Below are 25,689 nucleotides of genomic sequence, written 5' to 3' on the forward strand. Positions count from 1 at the left end.
CAGTTGCTAGTTTTTTGTATGTCTTTTTTGAAGTATTCTACATATTTGGAAACATATTTGTATATATATATATATTTTTTCTCCATCTAAATAATTGTTTACTATCTTCCTTGTTCTATACATTGCATTTTTACTGCAACAGTACATACTGAAATCATTTTGTCAATATATTTAAAACTTTTATTTATTTATTTATTTATTTGAGATAGTGGAGTCTTGCCCTTTTGCCCATGCTTGAGTGCAGTGGCGTGATCTTGGCTCACTGCAACTTCTGTCTCTGGGTTCAAGCAATTCTCCTGCCTCAGCCTCCTATGTAGCTGGGATTACAGGCGCCCATTACCACTCCCAGATAATTTTTTTGTATTTTTAGTAGAGACAGGGTTTCACCATATCGGCCAGCTGGTTTTGAACCCCTGACCTCAAGTGATCCACCCACCTCAGCCTCCCAAAATGCTAGGATTACAGGCATGAGCCACTGCACGCAGCCAGACCTATGTTATTTTTAAAAACAAATTCCATTGTGTGGATGTGTCAAATATACTTAACCAATGTCTTATTAATGGATATTTAGTTTGTTTGGGATCTTTTGTTATTACAAACAAAGCTGCAATAAATATCTATATAATATACACATTTCTATAGGAGACTATATTCACAGATAATTACCTTGGAGTATGATACTTATCACAAGATATGTGCATTTAGCATTTTGATGGATAATGATAAATTGCCTTCAACAGAGGTTAGTACAGGCTCATACTCCCATCAGCAATGCATGAGGAATGCATTTATCATGTATTGTGATGCTCAATCTGTATGTAAATATATATTTACATTTTTGATATTTGGCAATCTAATAGTTTATATTTGTTGTGCTTTAAATTTAAACTTTTTGATACTAAAGATTATTTCAAAATTACAGAAAAAATTAAGGATAATATAAAAAACTTCCACTAATTTAACGTTTTTGTGTGTATTGTATGTATATGTGTAATATTTCAGAACCAGTTGAAAATAAGATACTGACATAATGCTCCGTCACCTTAAATTCTTCAGCATGTATTTCCTAAACAAGGACAGGCTACTATATTATAAAGTATGCAAATACAATAGTCAAAATTAAGATACTAACAATGATACAGTAGTATGGTCTGAATGTTTCTGTCTCCCCAAAATTCATATGTGGTTACCGAAGCACTAATGTGATGGTATTAATACTAGGAGTTGAGGGCTTTGGGAGGTGACTGGGCCATGAGGGTGAAGCCCTCATTAGACTTCCCAGCCTTTAGATCTGTGAGAAATACATTTCTAGTGTTTATAAGCTACCCAGTTTATGGTATTTTGTTATAGCGTCCTGAATGGACTAAGACAGTGTCCTTTATGACAGAAAAAAAAATTAAAAATGAATAAATAAACTTTTTTTTTTTTTTCTGCTAGACCAGGATATGTCTTGTATTTAGTCATCATGTCTTTCAGTTGCCTTCGATCTGGAACATTTTCTTAGTCTTTGTTTATATTTTGTGACTTTAACTTAAGGAGTACAGGCCAATCATTTGTTGAATGCTCATCAGTTTGGGTTTGATATTTCCTTATAATTAGATGTAGCTTGCACATTTTTGGCAGAAATATCACAGAAATAGTTCTTAGTATATCATCAGAAGGCACATGGTGTCACTTTATCCCATTACTGGTGATAATAAGTTTGATTATTTGGATATATTGATGTCAGCAGGGTTTCTTCACTATAAAATATCTTTTTACCTTTGTAATTAGTAAGTATCTATGGGGAGTTACCTTGAAACTGCTGATTCTTACCTGAAATTTATTACTATAATTGTTTGTTAAATGTTGGTTTTCTCATTCCATCTCTATTTATTAGTTGGCATTCTGTTGCGAGGAAGAGCTTTCCCTTCTCCCCCATTTATTTGTTAATTGATTTTTATGGATTCATAAATGTCTGTTTTATTCAGTGGGTTATAGTCTGCTACTATCATTTATTAGGATGTTTAGATTGCCTCAGATTTGGCCAATGGGAGTCCCTTTACCAGGACTCCTTGTCCTTTTGACAATCCCCATCAATTTTTGAGCGTTTTTATGCTTCTGGCACAATAAGATCTTTCCTGCCCCAGCTCTAGAAATCATTCACGAGCCCTAGTTCTTTTTTGGTGGAGAAGTATATTTAAAAACCAAGAACTGAGCACTAGGTGTACTCATTGATACTGTAGTGTTATTGCTTTTAGCTCTTCCAGCAATCAAAACTAGGAAATCTATATATGATTACATGTATATTTATCTATAAATAATAAAAACCACAAGCTCATACCAATACCTCTAATTCTAATTCAGTACCCCAGGATTCATTTTAGTTTACAGCCCCTTCTTTCATAGCAAAAAACTTGGTTATTGTTATCCTAAATATATTTACCTATTAATTTCATTTCTGTGTAACCGGTCTATCAAAAAGGGACTAAATTTAATAGTAAATTTTTGGTTTTTTTGTTTGTTTTTTTTTTTTTTTTTGAGACAGAGTCTCATTCTGGATTCAAGCAATTCTTGTTTCTCAGCCTCCCATGTAGCTGGGACTGCAGGTGTGCATCACCACACTCAACTAATTTTTGTATTTTTAGTAGAGATGGTGTTTTGCCATGTTGGCCAGGTTACTGTATAACTCCTGGCCTCAAGTGATCAGCCCACCTCAGCCTCCCAAAGTGCTGGGATTACAGGTGTGAGCCATGACGTGTGGCTGAGATTTTATATCCTTATTGAAAGTTAGATTATACTTTTTCTCACAGAAAGTTTGACATGATAAAACTTCTTTTGTTTATGTGTGACTTCTAGCACCATCATAAAAAGGGTTTTTGCAAAATATTTGTGGATTGCTTAACTTTTCTTAGGGGCATAAAATTCTTTGATATTCAAATCATTCTCTTTCCAAGTACCTATCATGTCAATCTTTTGCAAAATTTGCTATTTTATTTTGTAGTTGATTGTCATGCAGTCCTCAGAAAGTCTTTGATATTATGGTTGAGGTTTAAGGGACATTTGAATGGAAAGTGATTTTTAAAAATTTGTGACCAGTTGATTGGTGAATATGTTTTCTAGTGACTCTTACTTCCTTATATAACAACCTAGACATAACCGTAAGGAGTCAGATATTGAATGTTCAGAGCCACTGTATCTTTTTCCCCATAGAAAATTCTCCACAGACAGTTGAGTATTGAGGAGATCATCCTTTGTCCTTTAGGGCTTTTTTGTGAAGATTTGGGTCAGGGAATAAATAGGTTTTATGATTTTTGGGTGTATGAGCATTGTTTCTGATCCACAGTATTGAACAGTCAGTTAATAGTCCATTGTGCTGAAGTAGGGGAGGCATGACGGGTGTGTCTCTTCTTTCAAAAATACACCACTGAAGATAATTCTCCCGTAACTAATTTGCTTTCTGGTTCTCATCTAAAGAAGGGCTTTTGAGGAAACCTATATACTGAGACTTTTCTTTTGAATTCCTGTCTTGGATGGAAGTGAATAAGAATCAGGATAGTAAAAAAAAAAAAGAGGTCTTGGTTATTTGAATATTGACTCTCTCATATACATCTTTTCATATCATCCTGAAGGATGTTTGAAACTACTGAGGTGTTATCCACAGCTATTTCTAGGAGGTTGGATTATCAAATTCTCTCCAGAGTACAGAGGATTTCCATTTTTTTTTTTTTTTCCCGGAGACATAAAGTCTCACTCTTTGGCCCAGGCTGGAATGCAGTGATGTGATCTTGGCTCACTGAAACCTCCACCTCCTGGGTTCAAGTGATTCTCCTGCCTCAACCTCCTGAGTATCTAGGATTACAGGTGCTCACCACCAAACCTGGCTAATTTTTGTGTTTTTGGTAGAAACAGGGTTTCACCATGTTGGCCAACTGGCCAACTGGTCTTGAACTCCCGACCTCAGGTAATCCTCCTGCCTTGGCCTCCCAAAGTGCTGGGATTATAGGCATGAACCACTACACCTGGCCACCAGAGTACAGAGCATTTACTTTTTAGATGGTTCACTGAAGGGAAGAGCAACAACCAGATGATATGGATATTGGGCAGTAGTTATTTAACATGGGCTCTAAAGGGTTGTGCCAGGAGGGCAGCGGTGGGGGAAGGGTGTGATGTAAGACCTAATATTAAAGCTCAATTTAAAACATTTTAAAAATAAATTTCCTTTTGCATATCTGAGGTTTACAACATGATGATGTTATGGGAGATGTGTGTGTGTGTGTGTGTGTGTGTGTGTGTGTGTGTGTGTAGAGAGAGAGAGAGAGAGAGAGAGAGAGAGAGAGAGACAGTAAAATGGTAATTAAAGTGGAGCAAATTAACATATGACTCATCACATATACTGTTTTTTTGTTTTTTGTTTTTGTTTTGGTTTTTTTTGAGACTGAGTTTCGCTTTTGTTACCCAGGCTGGAGTGCAATGGTGCGATCCCGGCTCACCGCAGCCTCTGCCTCCTGGGTTCAAGCAATTCTCCTGCCTCAGCCTCCCGAGTGGCTGGGACTACAGGCATGCACCACCATGCCCAGCTAATTTTTTTGTAATTTTAGTAGAGACGAAGTTTCATCATATTGACCAGGATGATCTCCATCTCTTGACCTCGTGGTCCACCTGCCTCGGCCTTCCAAAGTGCTGGGATTATAGGCGTGAGCCGCTGCACCTGGCCTACATACACTGTTTTTTTGTGTGTGACCAGAGCACCTAAAATCTAGTTATTTAACAAAACACCTAATACAATTTTATTAACTATAGCCTTCATGTTGTAGGTTAGATCCCTAGACTTGTTCATCCTGCATATCCACTACCTTGTATCCTTTGAGGAATATCTCCCAATTTCCTCTTTCTCCTCCTCCACCACCCCACCCCCCCGTTCTGATAACCATTGTTTTGTTTTTTATCTCTGTATGTTTGGCCTTTTTTAAAAAAATAATATTCCACATATACAGTGAGACGCAATATTTTTCCTTCTGTGTCTGGCTTATTTCATTTAGCATAATGTCATCCACATCCATCCATGCTGTGGCAAATGCAGGGTCTCCTTTTTTAAGCCCGAATGATATTCTTTGTATGTGTGTGTGTGTGTGTGTGTGTGTATATATATATTCACACACACACAATATGAATCCTCATTTAAAAATGTGTTATTTGCCACAACATGGGTGGATGTGGATTATGTTATGCTAAATGAAATAAGCCAGAAACAGAAAGAAAAATAGTGCATCTCACTTTATCACTTTATATGTGAAATGTTATTTATACATACACACATACACACACACACACCCCCCCCCAATCTCACATTTTTTAATCTGTTTATCTACCAGTGGATGTATTTATCTGGAGTGGACACTCCCATAATGCAGTGAACACGGGAGTGCATATCTTTGAGATGGTGATTTCATCTCCTTCGGGTGTGTGCCCAGAAGAGGGATTGCTGGTCATATGGTAGTTCTATTTTTAATTTCCTTAAGAACCTCCATAATGGCTCCACCAATCTACATTCCCACTAACAGTGTACAGGGTTCCCTGTTCTCCACATCCTTGCCAACATTTGTTATCTCCTGTTTCTTTTTGGTTGGAGAGTGGGGTGGAGGAGACAGCATCTTGCTTTGTCATCCAGGCTAGCGTGCAGTGGTACAATCATAGCTCAATGGAAAGACAGAAAAATAACCAAAACTATAGAGTAGTTGAAATAATAATGACGTTCAGTTTCTACTTTTTGGAGAATAAACTGTTGCCTTTTATTTGAATCCTCATTTAAAAACAAAATGTCAGAGAAGTGGTAATTTGAGCAAAGTTACATAGGCAAAGAGGAAAACACAAGGGAAAGAAAGAAAAATGACCAAAAAGAATATATTTTTATGTCAGTGAATATGCTTCTGGTTCAAATATCAATAAAAATATTAGCTTATATAATTGAAGGTTTTTATTGGCCTGTGTAACTAGAAATTCCAGGCTTCAGGGCTGACTGGTTTAGCAGTTTAAAGGATAGCATAATGAGCCTAATTTCTTTCTGTTTATTCCATCTGTCATCTGTAAGATTGGTTACATTCTTAGATTGGCTCCACTCATGTTAAATGATGGATCCCAGCAGCTACTGTGGCCACTTACTTTTCCTCATCTATCTGATGACAGGCAGGTGGTTCCTACTCAGAATCACTAAATAAGATTTCCTAACTTTGTGCTGATACTGGCCACTTTCCTGTGACCAGGGGGTTTTCTAATCCCAGTCTTAGTTTGCCATTGTGAGGAGGAATCCTTACCAGTTTCTGAGAATTCTCAGTGTACCAAACAGGCACATACTTTTCATCTCCTTCCTTAGAAATGAGAGTTATTTCACTCATATTTTCTGGCTGCTACACAATGAGTGAGCACTGTAGTAAATATTGTGGGATGTCACCAGCAAATATAATGTTAACTATACTGGTAAAATTATTAAGTGAAAGAATGGCTAAAATTAATAAGAGTAGCTTAGCAATCTTTTCAGTATACAAAATTTATCTAAAGGGCAAGCCAGCTTCTGAGGCAGAGAGGCCCCTTTAGCTCAACATATTTTTACACCAAGGACAAGACTTGGCAAAACAGAGATCCTTAACAGACAGCTGGGAGCTATTTTGTGAAGATATATGTAAATTTAGATTATATAGAGCAGGTCTATGATTCATACAGCATGGGTGGAGTAAATTTTATAATTTGACTCCTTTGGTTTTGTGAGCGTTTTCAAGGTTCTTAAATCCTAGGTTTTGATTGTCTTGACTGCTTAACATCACAGAATATCACCACCAAAGTACAGTGATGAAGTGTGAGATATTTAAATGCTGTAACTGAGAATAACTCTTAGAGTTTGGATTTACCCTAGTTTTTGCCCTATTTTTATGTGGCAGATTTTTTTTAAAGTCTTATCTTCCTCTCATTTTGCATTGTGCTTATATCAAACATAATCTTATATGCCTCTTCAGAGTCCCTTGGCACCATCTGCCTCATTGAATTTTCTACTGCCACTGGAAACCAACCAGTTGCTTTATCTGAGCAATGAGGGCCCTACACCTTGGTGGCCACCATCTAGCTAAGTTTATGAAACATACTCTGGGGAGGTCTGGCTCCTCCTGCTACCTCCAATCTTGGATATAACACCACACCACATCCTTGTAGGTAGCACCCTGAGCATCTGTGAAGGCCAGATAACACAAAATGGAAGTGCACTGTACTTCGGGATGGCCTTTGACCAATGGGAAATAGGAGACAGGAGGGAACCTGCCAGATAAATTTTATTTTCCACTTGGACTACTCTGAGGTATGGTTTGTTTTTGTAGTCTATCAGAAGACATTCCACAGAGAGTACACCAAGTGGATGCATTTGTTAAGTGACCTACTATGTTTTTTCATAGCTTGTTGTAAAATGGTAGCCAGCACGTTGCCTTTTATGTATTTTCTTGCCTCAATTTACCTTCTCTTCACCCTTGATGCCCTGTGTATGCACCTCTCAAGTGAAACATCAGCATTTGAATCAGGCTCTGTTTGTTAGAGAAGTGGGCCAAGACAAAGATTAATAAGGCATATAATCTTTAGCTTGTCTTTTTGGACTACCTCCTAAAATATAGAAATAATTTCTGCAATCACTGTACTTTTTTTGCCTTAAAAAAAAGTTTGTGGAAAAAATCACCTGTACGCCACAATTATTCTTTACTATTGCATCTAATTATCTGAGTTTTATTTTAGAAATTTATCTTTGGTCAAACTTCTCACATTTTTAATGGCTAAGGAGTTTAAAATATACTATTTGTTACGTTATCTTTGTAATGATAATTTGTGAACATTTTATTATGATACTTTAAAAATTCTTTTTTTTTTTTTTGAGACGGAGTTTCGCTCTTATTACCCAGGCTGGAGTGCAATGGTGCTATCTCGGCTCACCGCAACCTCCGCCTCCTGGGTTCAGGCAATTCTCCTGCCTCAGCCTCCTGAGTAGCTGGGATTACAGGCACGCGCCACCATGCCTAGCTAATTTTTTGTATTTTTAGTAGAAACGGGGTTTCACCATGTTGACCAGGATGGTCTCGATCTCTTGACCTCGTGATCCACCTGCCTCGGCCTCCCAAAGTGCTGGGATTATAGGCATGAGCCACCGCACCTGGCGATACTTTAAAAATTCTTACGTAAAAGTTGAAAGAATTTTACATTGAACTCCTATAAATCTACCATCTCAAGTCTACAATTAAAATTTTACTATATGTGCTTTATTATATATTTATCCATCAGTCTATAGTAATTTTAAAAGAGTTCTAAATTTGCAGATATCAGTACATTTTCCTCAAAATAATTCTGCATTTCATTAATATCAATGTACTTAAGGCTAAGGGTGGTGGCTCACGCCTGTGATCCCAGAGCTTTGGGAGGTTGACGTGGAAGGATCACTTGCGGCTGGGAGTTCAAGAGCAGCCTGGGCAACATAGTGAGGACCTGTCTCTTAAAGAGAAAAAAAATTAATGTTCCTAAATACATTCTTTTCATAAAAATATCTAAAATACTGCAGCAGATACAACTCAGCTGTTATTGTGGGTGCTATGCTTCAAATAAATGGTATTATTCAGTATATGTCTACCTACAACTTTATCTTTGACACTCATGAATAAAAAAAAATCAACACACGTTAAAGTGGTAAAAACACCTTTTATTCAATAACTACTGGCAGTAGGGGAAAGAGCTCAGCTCCATGATTTGTGCAGTTGTGACTGGGCTTTTTAAAGAGAGAATGAGGGAGTACGGAAGGGGAGCAACTGAGGGCTCAAGTAAATTCAGGGAGGTGAAAATTACAAAAGGCTAGTGCTGTGGTTTGAATCTTTGTGTTTCCCCCACATTTATATGTTGAAATCCTAACCCCCAAGGTGGTGATATTAGGAGGTAGGGCCTTTTGGGAGGTAATTAGATCATGAGAGTGGAGCCCTCCTAAGTGGGATTAGTTTATAAGCCACCCAGTTTATGATACTTTGTTATAGCAGCTCCAGTCGAAGATCCTTAGTCACTGTAAATGTGAGTGGGTCAGCTGTGCCTGCTAATTGACAGTTACCAAAATTAGGATTCTGTCTTCCCACAGAGACTAGGACACAGAATTCCTAACCTTCCTGATGATCACATTTCAAAGGAATGGCTTTCTGGTTCTTGAGAAAGACACTGCTGAGTTGTAGGAGATATATACATGTCTCAAAGGGACAGAGGAAGAATTCACAATTGTAAACCCTTCTTAGTACTCTAAGAATGGAAAGTCAGGGGCCTAGAATAGACAGTACCTTTTTTTTTTTTTTTTTTTTTAATATCCCAGAACTTCTCCAGACTGAAGCTCAAAAGGAGGCTGCGTATTCCAGGGCTGAGTGGAGGTGGGGTAGGCTACTAGAAGCCATGCTAGAGTTGGTCAAGGCTCTTAGTGCAAGAATTTGGATGGAGTTGTTGTTTGCCAAGAATTCTTTACAGTTCTCATTAGTTTGCCTTGGATGTTTTTTGGTTTCATTTTTAGAATACGTAGATCCACCTTATTCTTTTAAATAGCTGCAAAATATACAATGGTATCATAGTTTATTTAGGTTGTTTTTATGATTATTTTTTTTACTATTAAAAACACTGCAGTGAACATCCTTGTGCATGTGGTCTTGCGAACATTTGCATGTATTTCTCAGAAGTTGTCAGATCATAATGTGTTTGCATTACACTTTAATATGGTCTACCAAGTTGCCTTCCAAAATGACTGCCATCATTAGTGTATGAGAGATTTTATTTTCCCATCTTCTTTAACACATTGCTAAACTTTTTAAATTTTGCCAATTGAATGAGGAAAACCTACTGTTATCTTTTAATTTGTATCTCCTGTTTTACTTGTGGAGTTCTTAATATGTTGGACATTTATATTTTATTCATTAAATTATCTGTATTCTACATCCATTTTTCTATTGTATTTCATAAGCATAAAATTTATTTAACATAAATTTTATATGATACGGGAGCCTCCGTAAGTAAATGAAAACCCCCAAAATGGGTAAACTTATATATATTTTTTATTTTTGCAGTTTATTTTTATTATTTATTGATGCATAATAGTTGTACATATTTTGAGAGTGTATATGATACTTTGATATATGCATACAATGTGTAATGATCAAATCAGCGTATTAACCAAAAAGGTGACTCAATCAGTAGAGGTTTATTAAGCCAGTGTTTAAGGATGCACCTGGGAAAAACACAAGTCACAAGAGCATCTGTTACGTGCGCTTTCCAAAAGAGAGTTTATAGAACTCAGTACTGAAGAGTAAAGAGCAAGCAGAAGGGACAAAGGAAGGTAAAGGAGGCAGTGAGACAAATGGCTACATTTTTGTGAGGCTCAGTAAATCTGTGTTTTACATAAGGTAAGGTAAACATTTGAAAAGACAGAGTAGAGAGTCAGTTATGGGCTGGGCGCGGTGGCTCAAACCTGTAATCCCAGCACTTTGGGAGGCCGAGACGGGTGGATCACGAGGTCAAGAGATTGAGACCATCCTGGTCAACATGGTGAAACCTCGTCTCTACTAATACAAAAAATTAGCTGGGCATGGTGGCGCGTGCCTGTAATCCCAGCTACTCAGGAGGCTGAGGCAGGAGAATTGCCTGAACCCAGGAGGCGGAGGTTGCGGTGAGCCGAGATCGCGCCATTGCACTCCAACCTGGGTAACAAGAGCGAAACTCCGTCTCAAAAAAAAAAAAAAAAAAAAAAATAGAGTCAGTTATCCATCCATCTTGGGGTAGGCGAAGGAGTATTTTTTTTTAATTTAAAAATTTCATTTTATTCCCTTGGATTATTACTATTATTATTTTTCTTCAACGTTTATTTCAAGTTCAGGGGTACATGTGCAGGATACGCAGGTTTGTTACATAGGTAAACGTGTGCTATGGTGGTTTGCTGCACAGATCATCCCATCACCTAGGTATTAAGCCAACATCCATTAGCTATTCTTCCTGATGCTCTCCTTAGCACCCCTATAGGCCCCAGTGTGTGTTCCCCCCAGTGTGTCCATGTGTTCTCATCATTCAGCTCCCACTTGTGAGAACACGCGGTATTCAGTCTTCTGTTCCCGCATTAGTTTGCTGAGGATAATGGCTGCCAACCCCATCCATGTCCCTGCAAAAGACATGATTGAAGGAGTGATTTTTTTGTCTTGTCCTTGTTCTGTACCTGGGAAGGTAAGGTTGTAATTGACATTGTCAGTGTGAGATTTAATAGAACTCAGTTTTAAGAATTAAACTTAGGTTGAACACCGAAGGTTACAACTGGCATGTGCTGGTTTTATAGGGGGATATGTATCCTGAAAGGTTTTAGTGACTAAGAAGGCATTTTCTTGTGAGAAATTTGTGAGGGAGGTATATGTCCTTTTGCCGTTGTGGGACCCTGACTTAACATGTAATGCTATGACACAGGGTTGTGAAATTATAGCTATGGAGGGAAAGAGGAGGAAGGAAAGGCAGTGTTGCATGACTCATTTTCTAGGTTTAATGTTCCCTTTGGCATAATGAGTTTGGGGTCCCAAGATTTTATTGTCTTTGACTAGAGTATTAGGACAGCCATCACCTCGAACTTTTTTTTATGTTGGGAACATCCCAATTCTTCTGTTTTAAACTATACAATAAATTGTTGTTAATTATGGACACCCTACTATGTTATTGAACACTAGATCTTATTCTTTCTGTTTAACTGTAGTTTTGTACCCATTAACCAACCTCTCTTAATCCCTGCCTCTCCTTCCCAGCCTCTGGTAACCACTAATCAAGTCTCTACTTCCACGAGATTCACTCGTTTAGCTCCCACATATGAGTGAGAACATAGACGGCATTTGTCTTTCTGTGCTTGCCTTATTTCACTTAACATAATGACCTCCAGTTCCATCCATGTTTTTGCAAATGACAGGATTTCATTTTTTATAACCAAATAATATTAATAATATTCCATTGTATATATGCAGTTCATTATCTGTTCATCTGTTGGTAGACACTTAGGTTGATTTTTTTTTGCCTTTGTTTGACTGTTTTGTAAGCATTTTGTTTCACAAAAATCTCCAACTGAAGTTAGTAATATGATATTGTGAAATATATATTTGGTCTTTGACCCCATTTCCTTGGTATACAACTCCTAAAATCCTTAGAACCGCCATAGTAATGCCTGTTTGTGTGCTAGTGATTGACTGATGACTGACGGCCCCTATGTAGTTTCAGGATGCGGGTTGTTTACCTGAAAGACCAAGGCACCATTAGAGGGGTGGAACTTTCAGCCTCACCCCTATATCTGGGAGAGAAGAGAGGCTGAGGGTTAAATTGATCACCAATGGCCAATGATTTAATCAGTCATGCCTATGTAATGAGGCTTTCATAAAAAACCCAAAAGCCCTGTGTTTGAAGAGCTTCTAGATGACTGAACAAGTGGAGGTTTCTGGAAGGTTGTGCCTAGGGTGGGCATGGAAACTGTGTTTCTTCCACCATAACTCACCCTATGCATCTCTTACATCCAGCTCTTCATTTGTATCCTTTGTAATATCCTTTATAATAAACTGGTAAACATGTTTCTGGAGTTCTGTGGCCACTCTAGCAAACTCGTAGAACCCAGAGGCGGTTGTCAGAACCCCAACTCGAAACTTTTCCATCAGCTGTTCTGGAGGCCCAGCCTTGTGACTGGTGGGGCCATGGGGTTTGTGGTACTGAGCCCTCAACCTGTGAGATCTAACACTATATCCTGGTAGATAGTGTTGGAGTTGAGTTGGAGGACACCCAGCTACTCTCCATTGAAGAACTTATTTCTTGCTTGGTGTGTGGGGAGAAACTGCCACACATTTGGTTGCACAAGTCTTCCGTGGTGATTGTTCTGGTGTGAGAGCAGAGGAAAAACAGTTTGAGTTTTTTACTCTCAGACAGCTCCATAAAACTCTGTGACTACACCAGTGAGCATTGGCAAATAACAAAAAAGTCATTCAATTTCTTTTACCAGTTCCATAAACTGGAAGTGATTCTAGCGTTTGCACACATATTTGTAATGTTTTTGACAGCTATATCCATGACACTTCTTGTAGTCTGCTTTAGAAAGTCCTACACAGTGTTTTCCACTCAATTCTGCATCAGTAGTATGCCTTCTTTTTAAATTAAAAACTTGTCCATTCTATGTTAATCTAGAAAGATAATTTTATTATAATAGAATCAAAACAGTAATAAATATTTCAGATTAATCATCAATTACAGTTTACATAGGTTATCACTAATTTGTGCTGTCTGCATCGAGGACTAAGCTCTGATTTTTTTTTTTTTTTTTCTTGCTCAAATTCCTATCTAAGGAGTCTGGGGAGTCATGCCCTTATAAACCATAAATTCTCTGACTCTGGGATAACATGGAAGAAAATAAAAATATTTTACCCCAAAACATGTTTCTCTGCCATATCTTGAAATGTCCCTGCAAAGCCTTCCCTTATGGGAAAAAAATCCACATTCTATAGAGAATCTACTTTCCCCTTGTTTTCCTTTCTTCCTTTCCAGATCCAGGCACCTTTTTAGGTCCGATAAGAAACATTTTACAGCCTGTTCTCTCTGAGGTCTCCTATCTGAGAGCTTCCTCTGCGCAATAAAACTTGGTCTCCACAATCCTTTATCTTAACCTGAACATACATTTCCTTTCTGTTGATCCCAGGTCTTCAGAAAAACTCAACTAATTGTAAACCAGAAAATGTTTATAGCCTGGAACCCCCCCCTGCCTCCTTCACCACTTTGAGTTGTCCTGCTTTTCTGAACCAAACCAATGTATTTCTTAAATATATTTGGTTGATGTCTCATGCCTCCCTAAAATATATAAATCTATAATATATATAAAATCTATAAATATATATATATATAATATATAAAACTAAGCTATACCCCGACCACCTTGGCACATGTTCTCAAGGCTTCCTGAGGGCTGTGTCATGGGCCACGGTCATGATTATTTGGCTCAGAATAAATCTCTGAAAATATTTTATACAGAGTTTGACTTTTCTCATCAACAGCATGATATATTCAAATATATTATAATCTGCTTCTTTGATTTAATACTGCTTGGAGTAGACCATGTTATGGATGTGTTGTATGATTTTAACTGCAACTGCTGTGCTTTTAGATTGCTTCCACTCTATGCCACTACGTAGAATGCGTCATTGCTCCCATGTGCATTTTGAGTATTTTTCTAGGGTAGGTTCTAAGACATAAAATTACTACAGTTTTAGAAGATTTCTTAGTCATGTAAAATATTAGTAGCTACTTCCAGATCACTATCCAAAACGTCATTTTACACTCCCTTCAACAGTACAGAAGAGTACTCCTTCCCTTGTATCCTTATCCACTCTTGGCATTTTTTTTCTTTTCTTTTCTTTCTTTTTTTTCTTCTTAGGCTCTGTCATCCAGGCTGGAGTACAGTTGTATGATCATGGCTCACTGCAGCCTCAACCTCTTGGGCTCAAATGATCTTTCCACCTCAGGTTCCCGAGTAGCTGGGACTACAGGCACATGCCACCATACTTGGCTAATTTTTGTATTTTTAGTAGACACGGGGTTTCTCCATGTTGCCCAGGCTGGTTTTGAACTCCTGTGCTCAAGCGATCCTTGGCCTCTCAAAACTGTGGGATTATAGGCCCATGTGCCAGTGAGCCTGGCCTTACTCTTGGCATTTTAAGTCTTAAAAAATTTTGCCAATCTATGAATGAAAATCATTTTTAGTATACATTTCCTTGATAACTAACGAGATTGAACATTTTTTCATATTTTAGTAGTATTTCATTCTTATAATAATACTTGTATTTCTTCAGAAAATAACAAAATAATTATCTAAATAAAATACATACCCTGTGTTCCTTCTTTGGTTCTCTTTTAATGTTGTGAAAGCTCAGAAAATGCTAGAAATGCTGTAATGATTTTGAGTACCTGTGGTCCAGTCGTTGTTGGGGCAGGTCGATTTTTTTTTGCATCTCTATGGACAAGAATCATTTGCATTGCTGATTTCTACAATTTACAGAGCTGTAAAACTGCTCAAAGACCATGAAAGGAAAGAACTATTATAGAATCAAATTACTCAGTGGGGTATACCAGACCACACCTAGCATTCCATAGGACATCCAGCAGTCTTTCACTGGTTTTCTGAAAGATAATACATTTAAAGCTTCTAACCCATTGTCTGGCTCACGGTGAGAGCTCAATAAATTTAATTTGCTTCTCCATTGTTAAAAAGAATGAAAAACAAGATAATTGAGAATTTATGGCATTTCTGTGGAAATACGGTTCCCTGGATAGGTGCTGTATCTAGATTGACTTTTGATTTCACTGGGTCTTGCACAGTGCCTGGGAGCATTTTTATACGTGGTAATTAAAAAAATTTATTTCCCCACCTCTTAATACTATCACAGTTGTTCAGTAATAGTTTGATTGGATAGAACTGTGTTCAAATATGTTCTGATTTATTCCCCTATCTGGAAAAAACATGTATATTGTGAGAAAATAGCCTTGTCTTACTTACATTATTATGTATCATGTATTTTCATACTGGGGTTCACAAATAAATTCTAAGCACTGAAACTGGTGGCCTTGAAAATGGCTAGACTAGCTGTTTCCTTTCATAGTCCAGACTGTGTGAATATAGCTAAATAAAAAATCTGGCTCTATTATAATAGCAAATTCGATTTTGTGTGTGGAGTCTTAAGGTGTGATTATACTGTTTCTCACCATGAATAGTGATTTTTTACACATGATAAGGCAGGCTAGCATATTCACATACGTTACGGCTAGAATAATCCATTGCTTTAAAAATAAGATTTTTACCTGCTCTTTAGATAGAATGTTCTATAAAAATTTCTTCTTAACTGAAAAAAATATGCAGAGGCTAATGTAGACTGTAAAATGAAGGAGAAGCTTAGCTTTACTGTGGAGTCTGGGTCTGGGTGTAACCTAACTAGCTAGAGGATATGCAATTCCTGATTGACAGCAGGTCCAGCATTATGCAGATTTTGTAAGGGAGAACACTCAGCTCAGAAACAGTGATGAGGGGCTCTGTTAGGAATTACTAATTCACTACTCATTATATCTTTTAGTTTTCTGTCTACTGGATTTGTAAATAAATAGCACAAAACAGTTCCTCTTTTGTTTTTATTAAAGTGATACTGCAATGCAGTTCAGTCTGTCAGCTAGGCATACATGTGTGAAATTTGATATTCTCACTAAATTAGCTAATTTTTAGCTGTGTTCCATGCTTATCTCTAGACCTTTGTGTATTAAATCCTGTCTCGAGCTGTTCCCTTTATACACAAGTGTGTTTTGCTTGTGCCTTCCTGTCTTCTTCGTGAGAAGCTTTATGTAGGTCAGGCTTGGCTTAAGCAGATTTCCTGAACCTGCGTCAGCTTAAGCTGGAGGAATTTTAATAAACCCTCCCCTGTAGGCGTGGGCCTAAATGAGGCTAGCCTAGTTAAGCCTGATCTTTTTCTGTTTGTGAAAAGAGCTGAGCAGAGCTGAAGGCTGCATGGTGGTTTCAGAAACTGCCTACTTAATTTGAAAAGAACAATGGTAGGAAAGGCTAGATCTTCCAATTTTACCTTATCTGAAAAGCTTGATTTGCTAAAGCTTGTGAAGCCATATGTGAAAATTCTCGAAGAACACACTAATAAACATTCAGTAATAGTGGAAAAGAATAGATGTTGGGATATCATAGCAGTTAACTATAATGCAATTGGAGTAGACCGCCCTCCTCGAACAGCACAAGGCCTACGCACCCTTTACAAAAGGCTCAAAGAATATGCCAAACAGGAGCTATTGCAGCAAAAAGAGACCCAATCAGATTTTAAAAGCAGTATTTCTGAGCCAACCAAGAAAGTTATGGAGATGATTCCCCAGATTTCCAGTTTTTGCCTGGTAAGAGACAGGAACCACATACAAAGGTAAGCTTTATTTTATTTTGTTACGGAAAATTATGGCGCCTCCTATCCATTGGGCTTTGGCTTAGTTGTGGCAGAGATATGCATAGTAAGCATCCCCACAATGGGAGCAATGAATAGTGTCTTTGTTTTGCATTTTTTGAAAAGAGAAAAGTGAGGCTATAAGGAATTTTTCTGTTGCATTTAAGCTACTTTTTAACTGTCTTCCCCTCCCCCTTCCCCCCTGTAGTTTCTAAAAGTAAAGATTAGGGAGGAGTAAGTGGGATGAAATTTGTGACATCACTTCATAAACTTTTTAAGCTTTAAAATTAAATTATTTAGTTTGCTTCTGAGAGAGAATTTTTTTCAAATTTAAGATTACATTTCACTGGAATTTTTAATTTTATGTAAAATTTATATAAAGTTAGCAGTTTCTAGAGAAATGGAACCTTTGCTTTTTTATGAATTGTCATTGTCTACACTTACTGAATATGCATTAACTAACAAATAGAACTAAAATCAATAAGTAAACTTGTTAATGGCGTGATTGTATATATAAAGACAGTTTAAATTATTTTTCCAACACATTTAAAATAAAGATGAACACAACTAAAGGGAATTAATGCCGAATTGGGGATTCAGTTTACTTAATAAAATTTAAAGTTGTTGTTCTTTTTATTCCTTAATGGTCTAGTTTCACTTTGATCTTGGGTCATATAGGAAAGAGTAAGCTTTCTCTTACTGTTTTGCAAGGATATGAAATTATAAATTTTAAAATACCCCTAAGAGCAACTGGGTTTTTTTTAGAGTTAGAAGCAATTTTTTGGTTAAACTTGTGTTCTATGTAACTATTTGCCTTGGAATTTTCAAAACTATTATCTTGCCACTAATTCGGATTGTAACCTCTGGCAAAATACAAAAATGGCAGCTACATTCTTATTCTGAACCATTTAGGGTAATTTAAACAAATTGTAAACTCCTCATTAGTTTGAAGGGGCTTTCAAACAAAGCTTTCCACAATGTGCTTTTCTACTGGTGGGAGAGGCATTATATAAGCAAATTATTGATTATTGTGAAATCCCTTTGACATTAGGAGAGAAACAGAAAAAAACGCTTTGTAGCTAAGTGTACATATTATTTTGGTAATTTACTAGGAAAGTATTTTTGAGCCTAGCTTCTTACCAGATACTGCTTATTTCTACTTGACAGCTCAGTAAAAAAATATCACCAGTGGGAATCCAGGACATGAATACACAGTGGATTAATTCTTGGGGCCACTGGTTAAAATGTTCACTGTGATGACAAATGATGAAATCCCAATAGCTGGATATCCAGAAAACTACACAGCAAAATTGTTTTATACTGTGCTGCTTATGTGAATTTTCTCCCCCTTGAACCATAGAGAAAAGTGTTTTTTGCATTGCAGGTATAAAACTGTAACTTTTGGCTAGTAGGTATAAATTTTTATAATTTGAAAACTACATGTAGAAACTAATTTTAGTTAGTTGCATATTTTAAAAATACGGTGAGTATAGAAGAGAATTACATACAATGAGTATATAAATATACAAGTATCTGGTTACATTTTGACCATTTGTGTGTGTATGTATACAATATTCACACACACACAAAATCTTTTGGAACATCAGTGTTTCTGTGATAAAAATGAGTTGATTTGTGCATTTCTATACCTATGGCTTAAATAATACCAATTTGTTAGATTTTAAAGGGAAGAATATAAGAAACATGCCTCTTAAATTCTTATGTTAGTGTGTCTACATTGACATTTTCTCCATATTAGCTTATTTCTTCAATGTGCTTATATTTATTTGACATCATCCTTGAATCTTAATCTCAGAAGTTTATGATTATTCTATAATCTTGACTATACTTCTATATAAATATGCCTGCTAATCTTACCAAACTCTCCCTTTTTACTAATGAAAATGCTAGTGTTTGCATTAACATACTTAAAAATACATACCTGTTTTGTAAGGCTATTTATTTCTGTAACTCACATTGCCTTATGTCTTTATTTTTACCTTTCCTTAACATCAGTTTATATTTTGTGTTTTTGTAAACTGATCTTCAAAGTTCTGATTCTCAAGTTCTTCTCTGTCATTTTTGTGACCTGCTCTAAAGCTTTTTTTTCTCCTTTTTTACATTGTTATGCCTTAGTTGTAATGTGTTAGCTGAAATGGAATGTTCCAGATATAAGGCATGTTTTTAATTTACTTGGGAGTATAATGTCTATGTTTATAGTCTATTGTACATACTAATTTGAAATAGTAATTACGTGGTTTAAAAAACTTAATTTTCATATGCAGTTTTAACCTTTTCCCATTCTAGGTTTTAGCAGAGCCATTAATAGAAGCAGATTTTGCTACTTTGAATTACATTTATAATTAATTGTTTTGTTTTTGGAAATCATAAAATAAGACAAATAGGGACAAGAACAACAATGAATTTATGTAATCTACCAATACATTTTTCATTATATACTATATATATGTTTCATTTTGTCTCTTAGATAAATATCTGATATTTCTGGCAATTTAATGCCATTGGTAAGTGACATACGGGTAGTTTTAATCTTTCTCCATGCATTCTACTTGAACTTGTTCCAGCGTTTTAATTATCCATATATAAAATATTCTTTTAATTATGTTCCTTATCATTAGTAAAATCTTCTCCATATGATATTAAATAAAATGTTTCCATTAATGTTCAATAATCTCATTTCCCTCTGTAACTTTTATGTTTAGTTAGGCAGAAGCATAATTAAAAAAAAAAAAAAAACCTCAAGGAGCAGATATTCTTAATTCACAGCTTCATGTTATACATAAAATTATGTTTAAAAAACAGAATTTTAAGGTTTATTGCATTTATAATATAACTTGGTGTGTTGAAGTTTATGCTAAAGCTGTCGTTGTCTCCACTAAAATGCATATTTGGTGGAAATCATCTGTAAAGGTAATAAACCTTTAATATATGTTTACAGGCTATTAAAATGTTTTATTAAAAATTCATTTAATTTGTTTTTTCAGTCATTCATCATATAATGAGCATCTACTAGGTTCTAAGTATAGTACCTACTAGGTACTCAGTATGCAGTGGTGGATTAAAACTGTTGCTGTTGTGAAAATTTACCTGAACAGTGTTTGAAAGACTTAAAGAGCACCTGAGTCATCTGGTTCAGGATAGGTAAAAGGGAAGTGCCACTGCATCTGATATAAGAAAGTTAGGATATACACAGTCTTTATGTTTTATTTTTTGGGCAAATGCAGAAATCAGTATGTCCCATAGATGGCCTTTCACTGTCCCCCTAGGAGTTATGGGCCTTGGTGGTTTTAAGATCAGTCCAGGAGAGCAGAAATAGGAGGTCTAGGGCTAAGGTCTGGGGATAGTAAGACTGAGAATGCATTAAATGACTCTTTATGCCATTTGAGAACCTCAGGGTTGTGGGGAAAATAGGTGTCTATTTGACAACATTAAAACTGGCTTTTCTTTTTTATTTTCTTCATTGGCCTTGTGTAATATTTGTAATTTCCTGCCTCTTTAAGAGCACAATTTTAAAGTTAAGGATGGGGGAGACCTATAAGTATATATTATTGAAATCCCAATCTTAGTCACTTTAGGGTATTTCAAGTGTTAAGATTATTTTTGGTTTCATAACTTCCTTTATAGTTTAAAACTTTATATAATTTAATGTATATTAAATATAAAATTATGCTATAAATATACGTTTTCTTCATTTGATTTACATATTATAATGCTTCTTTGTGTGCTATAGTGCAAACTTGGATGAGGAGGCACAGGCTGGTACCAGTTCACTACAGGTAATGTTGGATCACCATCCTGTTGCCATTACAGTGGAGGTGAAGCAAGAAGAAGACATTAAACCACCTCCTCCACTGGTTTTAAATTCTCAACAAAGTGATACTTTAGAGCAAAGAGAAGAACATGAATTAGTACATGTTATGGAAAGATCCTTGTCGCCTTCACTTTCCTCTGTTGATATGAGAATGACATCGTCTCCATCTTCTATTCCAAGGAGAGATGATATTTTTCGGCATGAGAGTGGTGAACACTTTAGGTCACTATTAGGGTATGATCCTCAGATCCTGCAAATGTTGAAAGAGGAGCATCAGATAATTTTAGAAAATCAAAAAAATTTTGGATTGTATGTTCAGGAGAAGAGGGATGGATTGAAAAGAAGGCAGCAGCTAGAAGAAGAACTACTAAGAGCAAAAATTGAAGTGGAGAAGCTGAAAGCAATTCGCTTACGGCATGATCTACCTGAATATAACAGTCTCTAAGATTTTTTTTTTTTGGTCAATCTTGCAATTGGATAATTTTGATTTTGGCCAAATTACTTTAATTTGGGAGTATCCTGAAACAGAATACATGTTCTTAAAAAATGTTAATCTCTATTATGGAAAAAGTTTTTTGATATAATTTTCTAATTATTTTATTTTGAGATATTAAAATTTACTGATTGAATGGCATGGTTATAGTTTTTATTGTCTTCTTTTTTTTTTTCTGAGTTTGTTGACCTTACAAAAGATATTTTATTCTGATCACTAAGATATACACAAATACGACAAACACCTATTCTTTCAAAGTTCTGAGTCTTCAACGTTTTTAGTTAGAACTTTGAAAACTGTAGTTAAAGATTTTTAAGTCAGTCTAATTTAGAAGCTATACTAACCTAATACCAAGAAGCTTGTCTGTATAATATTGGTTTTTATGCTTTTATCTTTTGAAGGAGTAAATCCTAGGATTTTAGAGATGGAAGATATTTGGAGAACACTCTTTCTGCCTCTGCACTTTAGAGGTAATGAAACAGAAGTCCAGGGAGAACTCAATGATTTACTTTGGGTAACAAAGCTATTTATGGCAGAGCAGGGACCAGCACTTAGTTTTTCTTTGTGTAATTTTCCTCCCACTATTCGATAGAAGTAAATATCCGTAAAAATATTCTCTAGATTTAAATACTAGAAGGATTTGTTTCATTAAAATTGTTTTTTAAGATTGTTAGGTTGTGAAATCAGGAAAATTGTATCAATTACCCCATTCGCTCTCTATTTTTGGTCGAGTAAAATAGATATGGTATTCCATTGATGCTATTATATATTTTGGCTGTGTGATTAAAGACATATCTTAATTCATTTTAAATGTCCTGTTCTGGAAAAAATTTCTTTCACAGCAAAAATCAGAATGAACAAAATTAAAATTTTATGTTTTTTTAAGTATTGTCAATTTAGTATTTGTGGAAATAAAACCTCAATTCTTAAAGCACATATTAAATTTATATTAAATATCTAATAAGTATTTACTTAAGAATTTCTATTTTTCTGGGGTTCTGTTGAGAAAGGATTTTTAAGCCAAGTTTTAGAATGGGGTAGGTGGAATTTCAGCAGTGAAGGGGAGCATGGGTGTTTGAAGTCAGAGTGAGAAGCTGGAAAAAAGACAAGGAAATGGGAAAAAGTGGATTGGGTGTATAAGCACAAATGCAGTGCTAATCCAGTGATTTTAAGTGAGTGTAGAGAGAGTTTGGACTGTGGTATCCTGGACTAGGAAGGACATGTCCCTGGACTAGGTAGGATAGCTGCTGTTTAGCTCCAGCAGAATTTTCACATGCGGGAGAAAACCAGGAATCTACATTGGTTTAATGCAGAATTTTCCAATTTTAAAATGTTTGCAAATAACTCATGCTTTCAAGACATTATACAGACAACATGTGAGTGGGCCTCATTGAACCATTGGGCTTCCACTTTGTGGCCTTTGGAGTAGAGCAATAGTTTTCCAAGTATGGGTCCTGACCAGCAGTATCAGCATCACTTGAGAACTTGTTAGAAATGTAATTCCAATTCGAACTAAATTAGAAACCTTGTTGGGGGGGTCAGCAATCTATTTAATAAATCCTCTAGAGATTCTGATGCATGCTAAAGTTTGGGAACCAGTAAAACAGAGTATTTTAGAACCTCACTTGGTGCCTAAATCATACTAGTCTCAAAATTTTTGTTGAAGAGCAGTTGAAAGTGAACTGAGGGATATAAATTTGGATGATGGTTGGTACCAGATTATGAATTACATTAAAAACTATTTATAATGAGTCAGACTTAACTGATCATACAATGAGAAGCCATTGAAGGCTTTGTATTAGGGGACTAATTTGATTATAGTTGTGATTTAGGAGGAGTAGCATTTAGGGACAGGTATTGAGAGGAACTTAAATCAGCAATTTAAGTCATGGCTATAGAAATAGAAAAAAATACAAAATGAACTCTTAAGGTACTATTTTAGCATGCTGACTGCTTAATTTCATTGGTTGGATTAAAACGAAGGTGTTTTATACCTGGTAGAGTTAACTTACTTAATTATAAAGATGTCCTGAATATGTAATATGGCATATCATTTTGACAATGTTACCTTTTCTCTTTAATCTGTGCTATGACATCTCTTTGAGTCTAATGAATTTTGTAATTCTTAATTTGAGGTAATGTTTCACAGTATAATTATAGTAAATACATATTTGCATTAGTAAGCTTTATTTTTTGAAATTATTGAAAGCAAATATATGAGATGTAATTCACTTTACAGTTTCAGCATGAATTGATAATGGAATGTTCAATTTGAATGTTGGCTTTGTACAGCAAATCAGAGTTTTCCCAAGTGTGTTCTGTGGAACATTAATTCTATGAGATGTTTCTAGAAAAGACATCTTTTTTGGTGGTTAAGTTCTGAAATAATTGTGAAAGGTAAAAATTATGTATACACAAAATTGCCCTTGAAAATTCCTTTGCTGATCATAAAATAGCATAAACACAGTCTGCTACAATCATATTTTTCTCCAGCATTAAGACTGCTTTTTCTTTAGTGTGTTAGATGACATAATTCATTAGCATCTAGGGGCTATATACAGTAAGAAACCTATTTGTACATAATTTTAAACACCAGAATCACACTCTTGAGTTTACTGCAGCAATTTTTCCAAGTCAATCTTTTTTTTCTCCAAGTCAATCTTGTTTAATTTTAATTTGCAAAAGTTTAAATGCATATAATTCTGCTCATTGTCTACCTTCCCTTGTACAACCATGTTTAGCATAGTATAGTTTATGAGAATTCCTATACAAAGAAAATTATTTATTTGACCATATAATCCTTTTTGGAGGCTGTTTATTGTCTTACAGAGTATCTTAGGGTAATTCGGAACCAAACATTTTTTTTTCTTCTTCTTGTTTCTCACATTGAGACTTTTTTGAGTTTGGGAACTACTTAACAACTAACATTAGCAGTTTTGTCGAGGACAAGTTTTATTAAGGGGAATATATAGGGGAAATTTTGCTACTACCAATGGAATATACACTTGGCTCTCTATCTGCAGGTTTCACATCTGCAGATTGAACCACTGTGGATTGAAAGTATTCAAGCAAAAAAAAAAATTAACAATACAACAATAAAAAGTAATACAAAATTTTAAAAGACAGCATAACTGAGGTAGGAGTTGGGCTAACCCCCGATTTTGGGGCTCACCATCCTGCATCATAACTATTTATGTAGCGTTTACATTTTATTAGGTATTGTAAGTAATCTAGAGATGACTTAAAGTATATGGAAGGATGTGTGTAAATTTTATGTGAATACAAACATTTTATATAAGGGACTTGAGTATCTGTGGATCTTGATGGGGTAGAGGACGTCCTAGAACCAATCCCACTTGGATACTGAGGGATGACTATAACTTAGGCCACCAGATATCCTGCATACTATAGATACTTGTTTGGGGGCCATGAGCTTTAATTACAAAATTTAATGCTGGGTGAACACAGAGAACAGTGATTTTTTTTTTTAAATGTAGATTTGATTCCGTAGAAATATATTACATTTGAGAAATATACTAAATAAATAGATTATTTCATCTAATACATTAGTAATTCAGATACTGGATAGCCACTTTCCTGTCTTTCTCTTATCCATATGAATGTAAATGGATATGTTGTTACAACGTATGATTTTTGAAACTAGCTATGATTTGTAATGACATCCTGAGAAAAGTCAATGAAACTCATTTCTAACGAATGCCATATTTCTTAAAATAGTGAAATTAAGTATTTTTCTTTTTTGTATGATGAGATATCAACTTGGTGTTATTTCATTTTTTTTAAGGAGTCACTCTATCCTGTTCTATCTTTACTTACATGAAAATGTTTAAAATATGAGTTTTTTTCATGTGCCTTCTTTTAGAGTAATGTCAAATTTTAAATACACGTTTAAATAACTTAGAGTGTAATAAATTGTGTTTAATATATACTGTAGATGATGGTTAAATGCTTTGTTAACACATGTTCTTTTAAATACAAGGTAATACTTCATACTGATTCCTGTACTTCTTTTGTGTGCCGTTAAGACAAATAATTCAGTACTGTAGTGATAACATTTTTTGATGAGGCATAATTGAAATACATTTATTTAGACAATTATAATAGATGCCCAATGGGCCGGGCGCGGTGGCTCACGCCTATAATCCCAGCACTTTGGGAGGCCAAGGCGGGTGGATCACAAGGTCAAGAGATCGAGACAATCCTGGTCAACATGGTGAAACCCCGTCTCTACTAAAAATACAAAAATTAGCTGGGCATGGTGGCGCGCACCTGTAGTCCCAGCTACTCGGGAGGCTGAGGCAGGAGAATTGCTTGAACCTGGGAGGCGGAGGTTGCGGTGAGCCGAG

The 25,689-nt window shown here is 35.8% G+C and overlaps 1 protein-coding gene across 6 annotated transcripts in view; it reads left to right on the forward strand.

The window, feature by feature from the left end:
• Positions 1 to 25,689, forward strand: part of LOC135278032 (DNA repair and recombination protein RAD54B-like) — a 70,618-nt gene that overhangs the window by 31,123 nt on the left and 13,806 nt on the right. For 2 of the 6 annotated variants that reach the window (XM_064384405.1, XM_064384408.1), the window contains one exon: positions 20,749 to 20,886. The exons of 3 other annotated variants lie outside the window; for them this stretch is intronic. In XM_064384405.1, coding sequence (XP_064240475.1) covers positions 20,749 to 20,798 — 50 coding nt within the window. In that variant the 3' untranslated portion in view covers positions 20,799 to 20,886. Of the gene's footprint in view, positions 1 to 19,485; positions 19,523 to 20,748; positions 20,887 to 25,689 lie in introns of those variants that run through there. One more of the 6 variants, XM_064384406.1, reaches the window with a different exon arrangement.

The sequence above is a fragment of the Aotus nancymaae genome, unplaced genomic scaffold, assembly GCF_030222135.1.
Source record: "Aotus nancymaae isolate 86718 unplaced genomic scaffold, 86718_ANA_hifiasm-v0.15.2.pri h1tg000036l, whole genome shotgun sequence".
Taxonomy (NCBI): Eukaryota; Metazoa; Chordata; class Mammalia; order Primates; family Aotidae; genus Aotus; species Aotus nancymaae.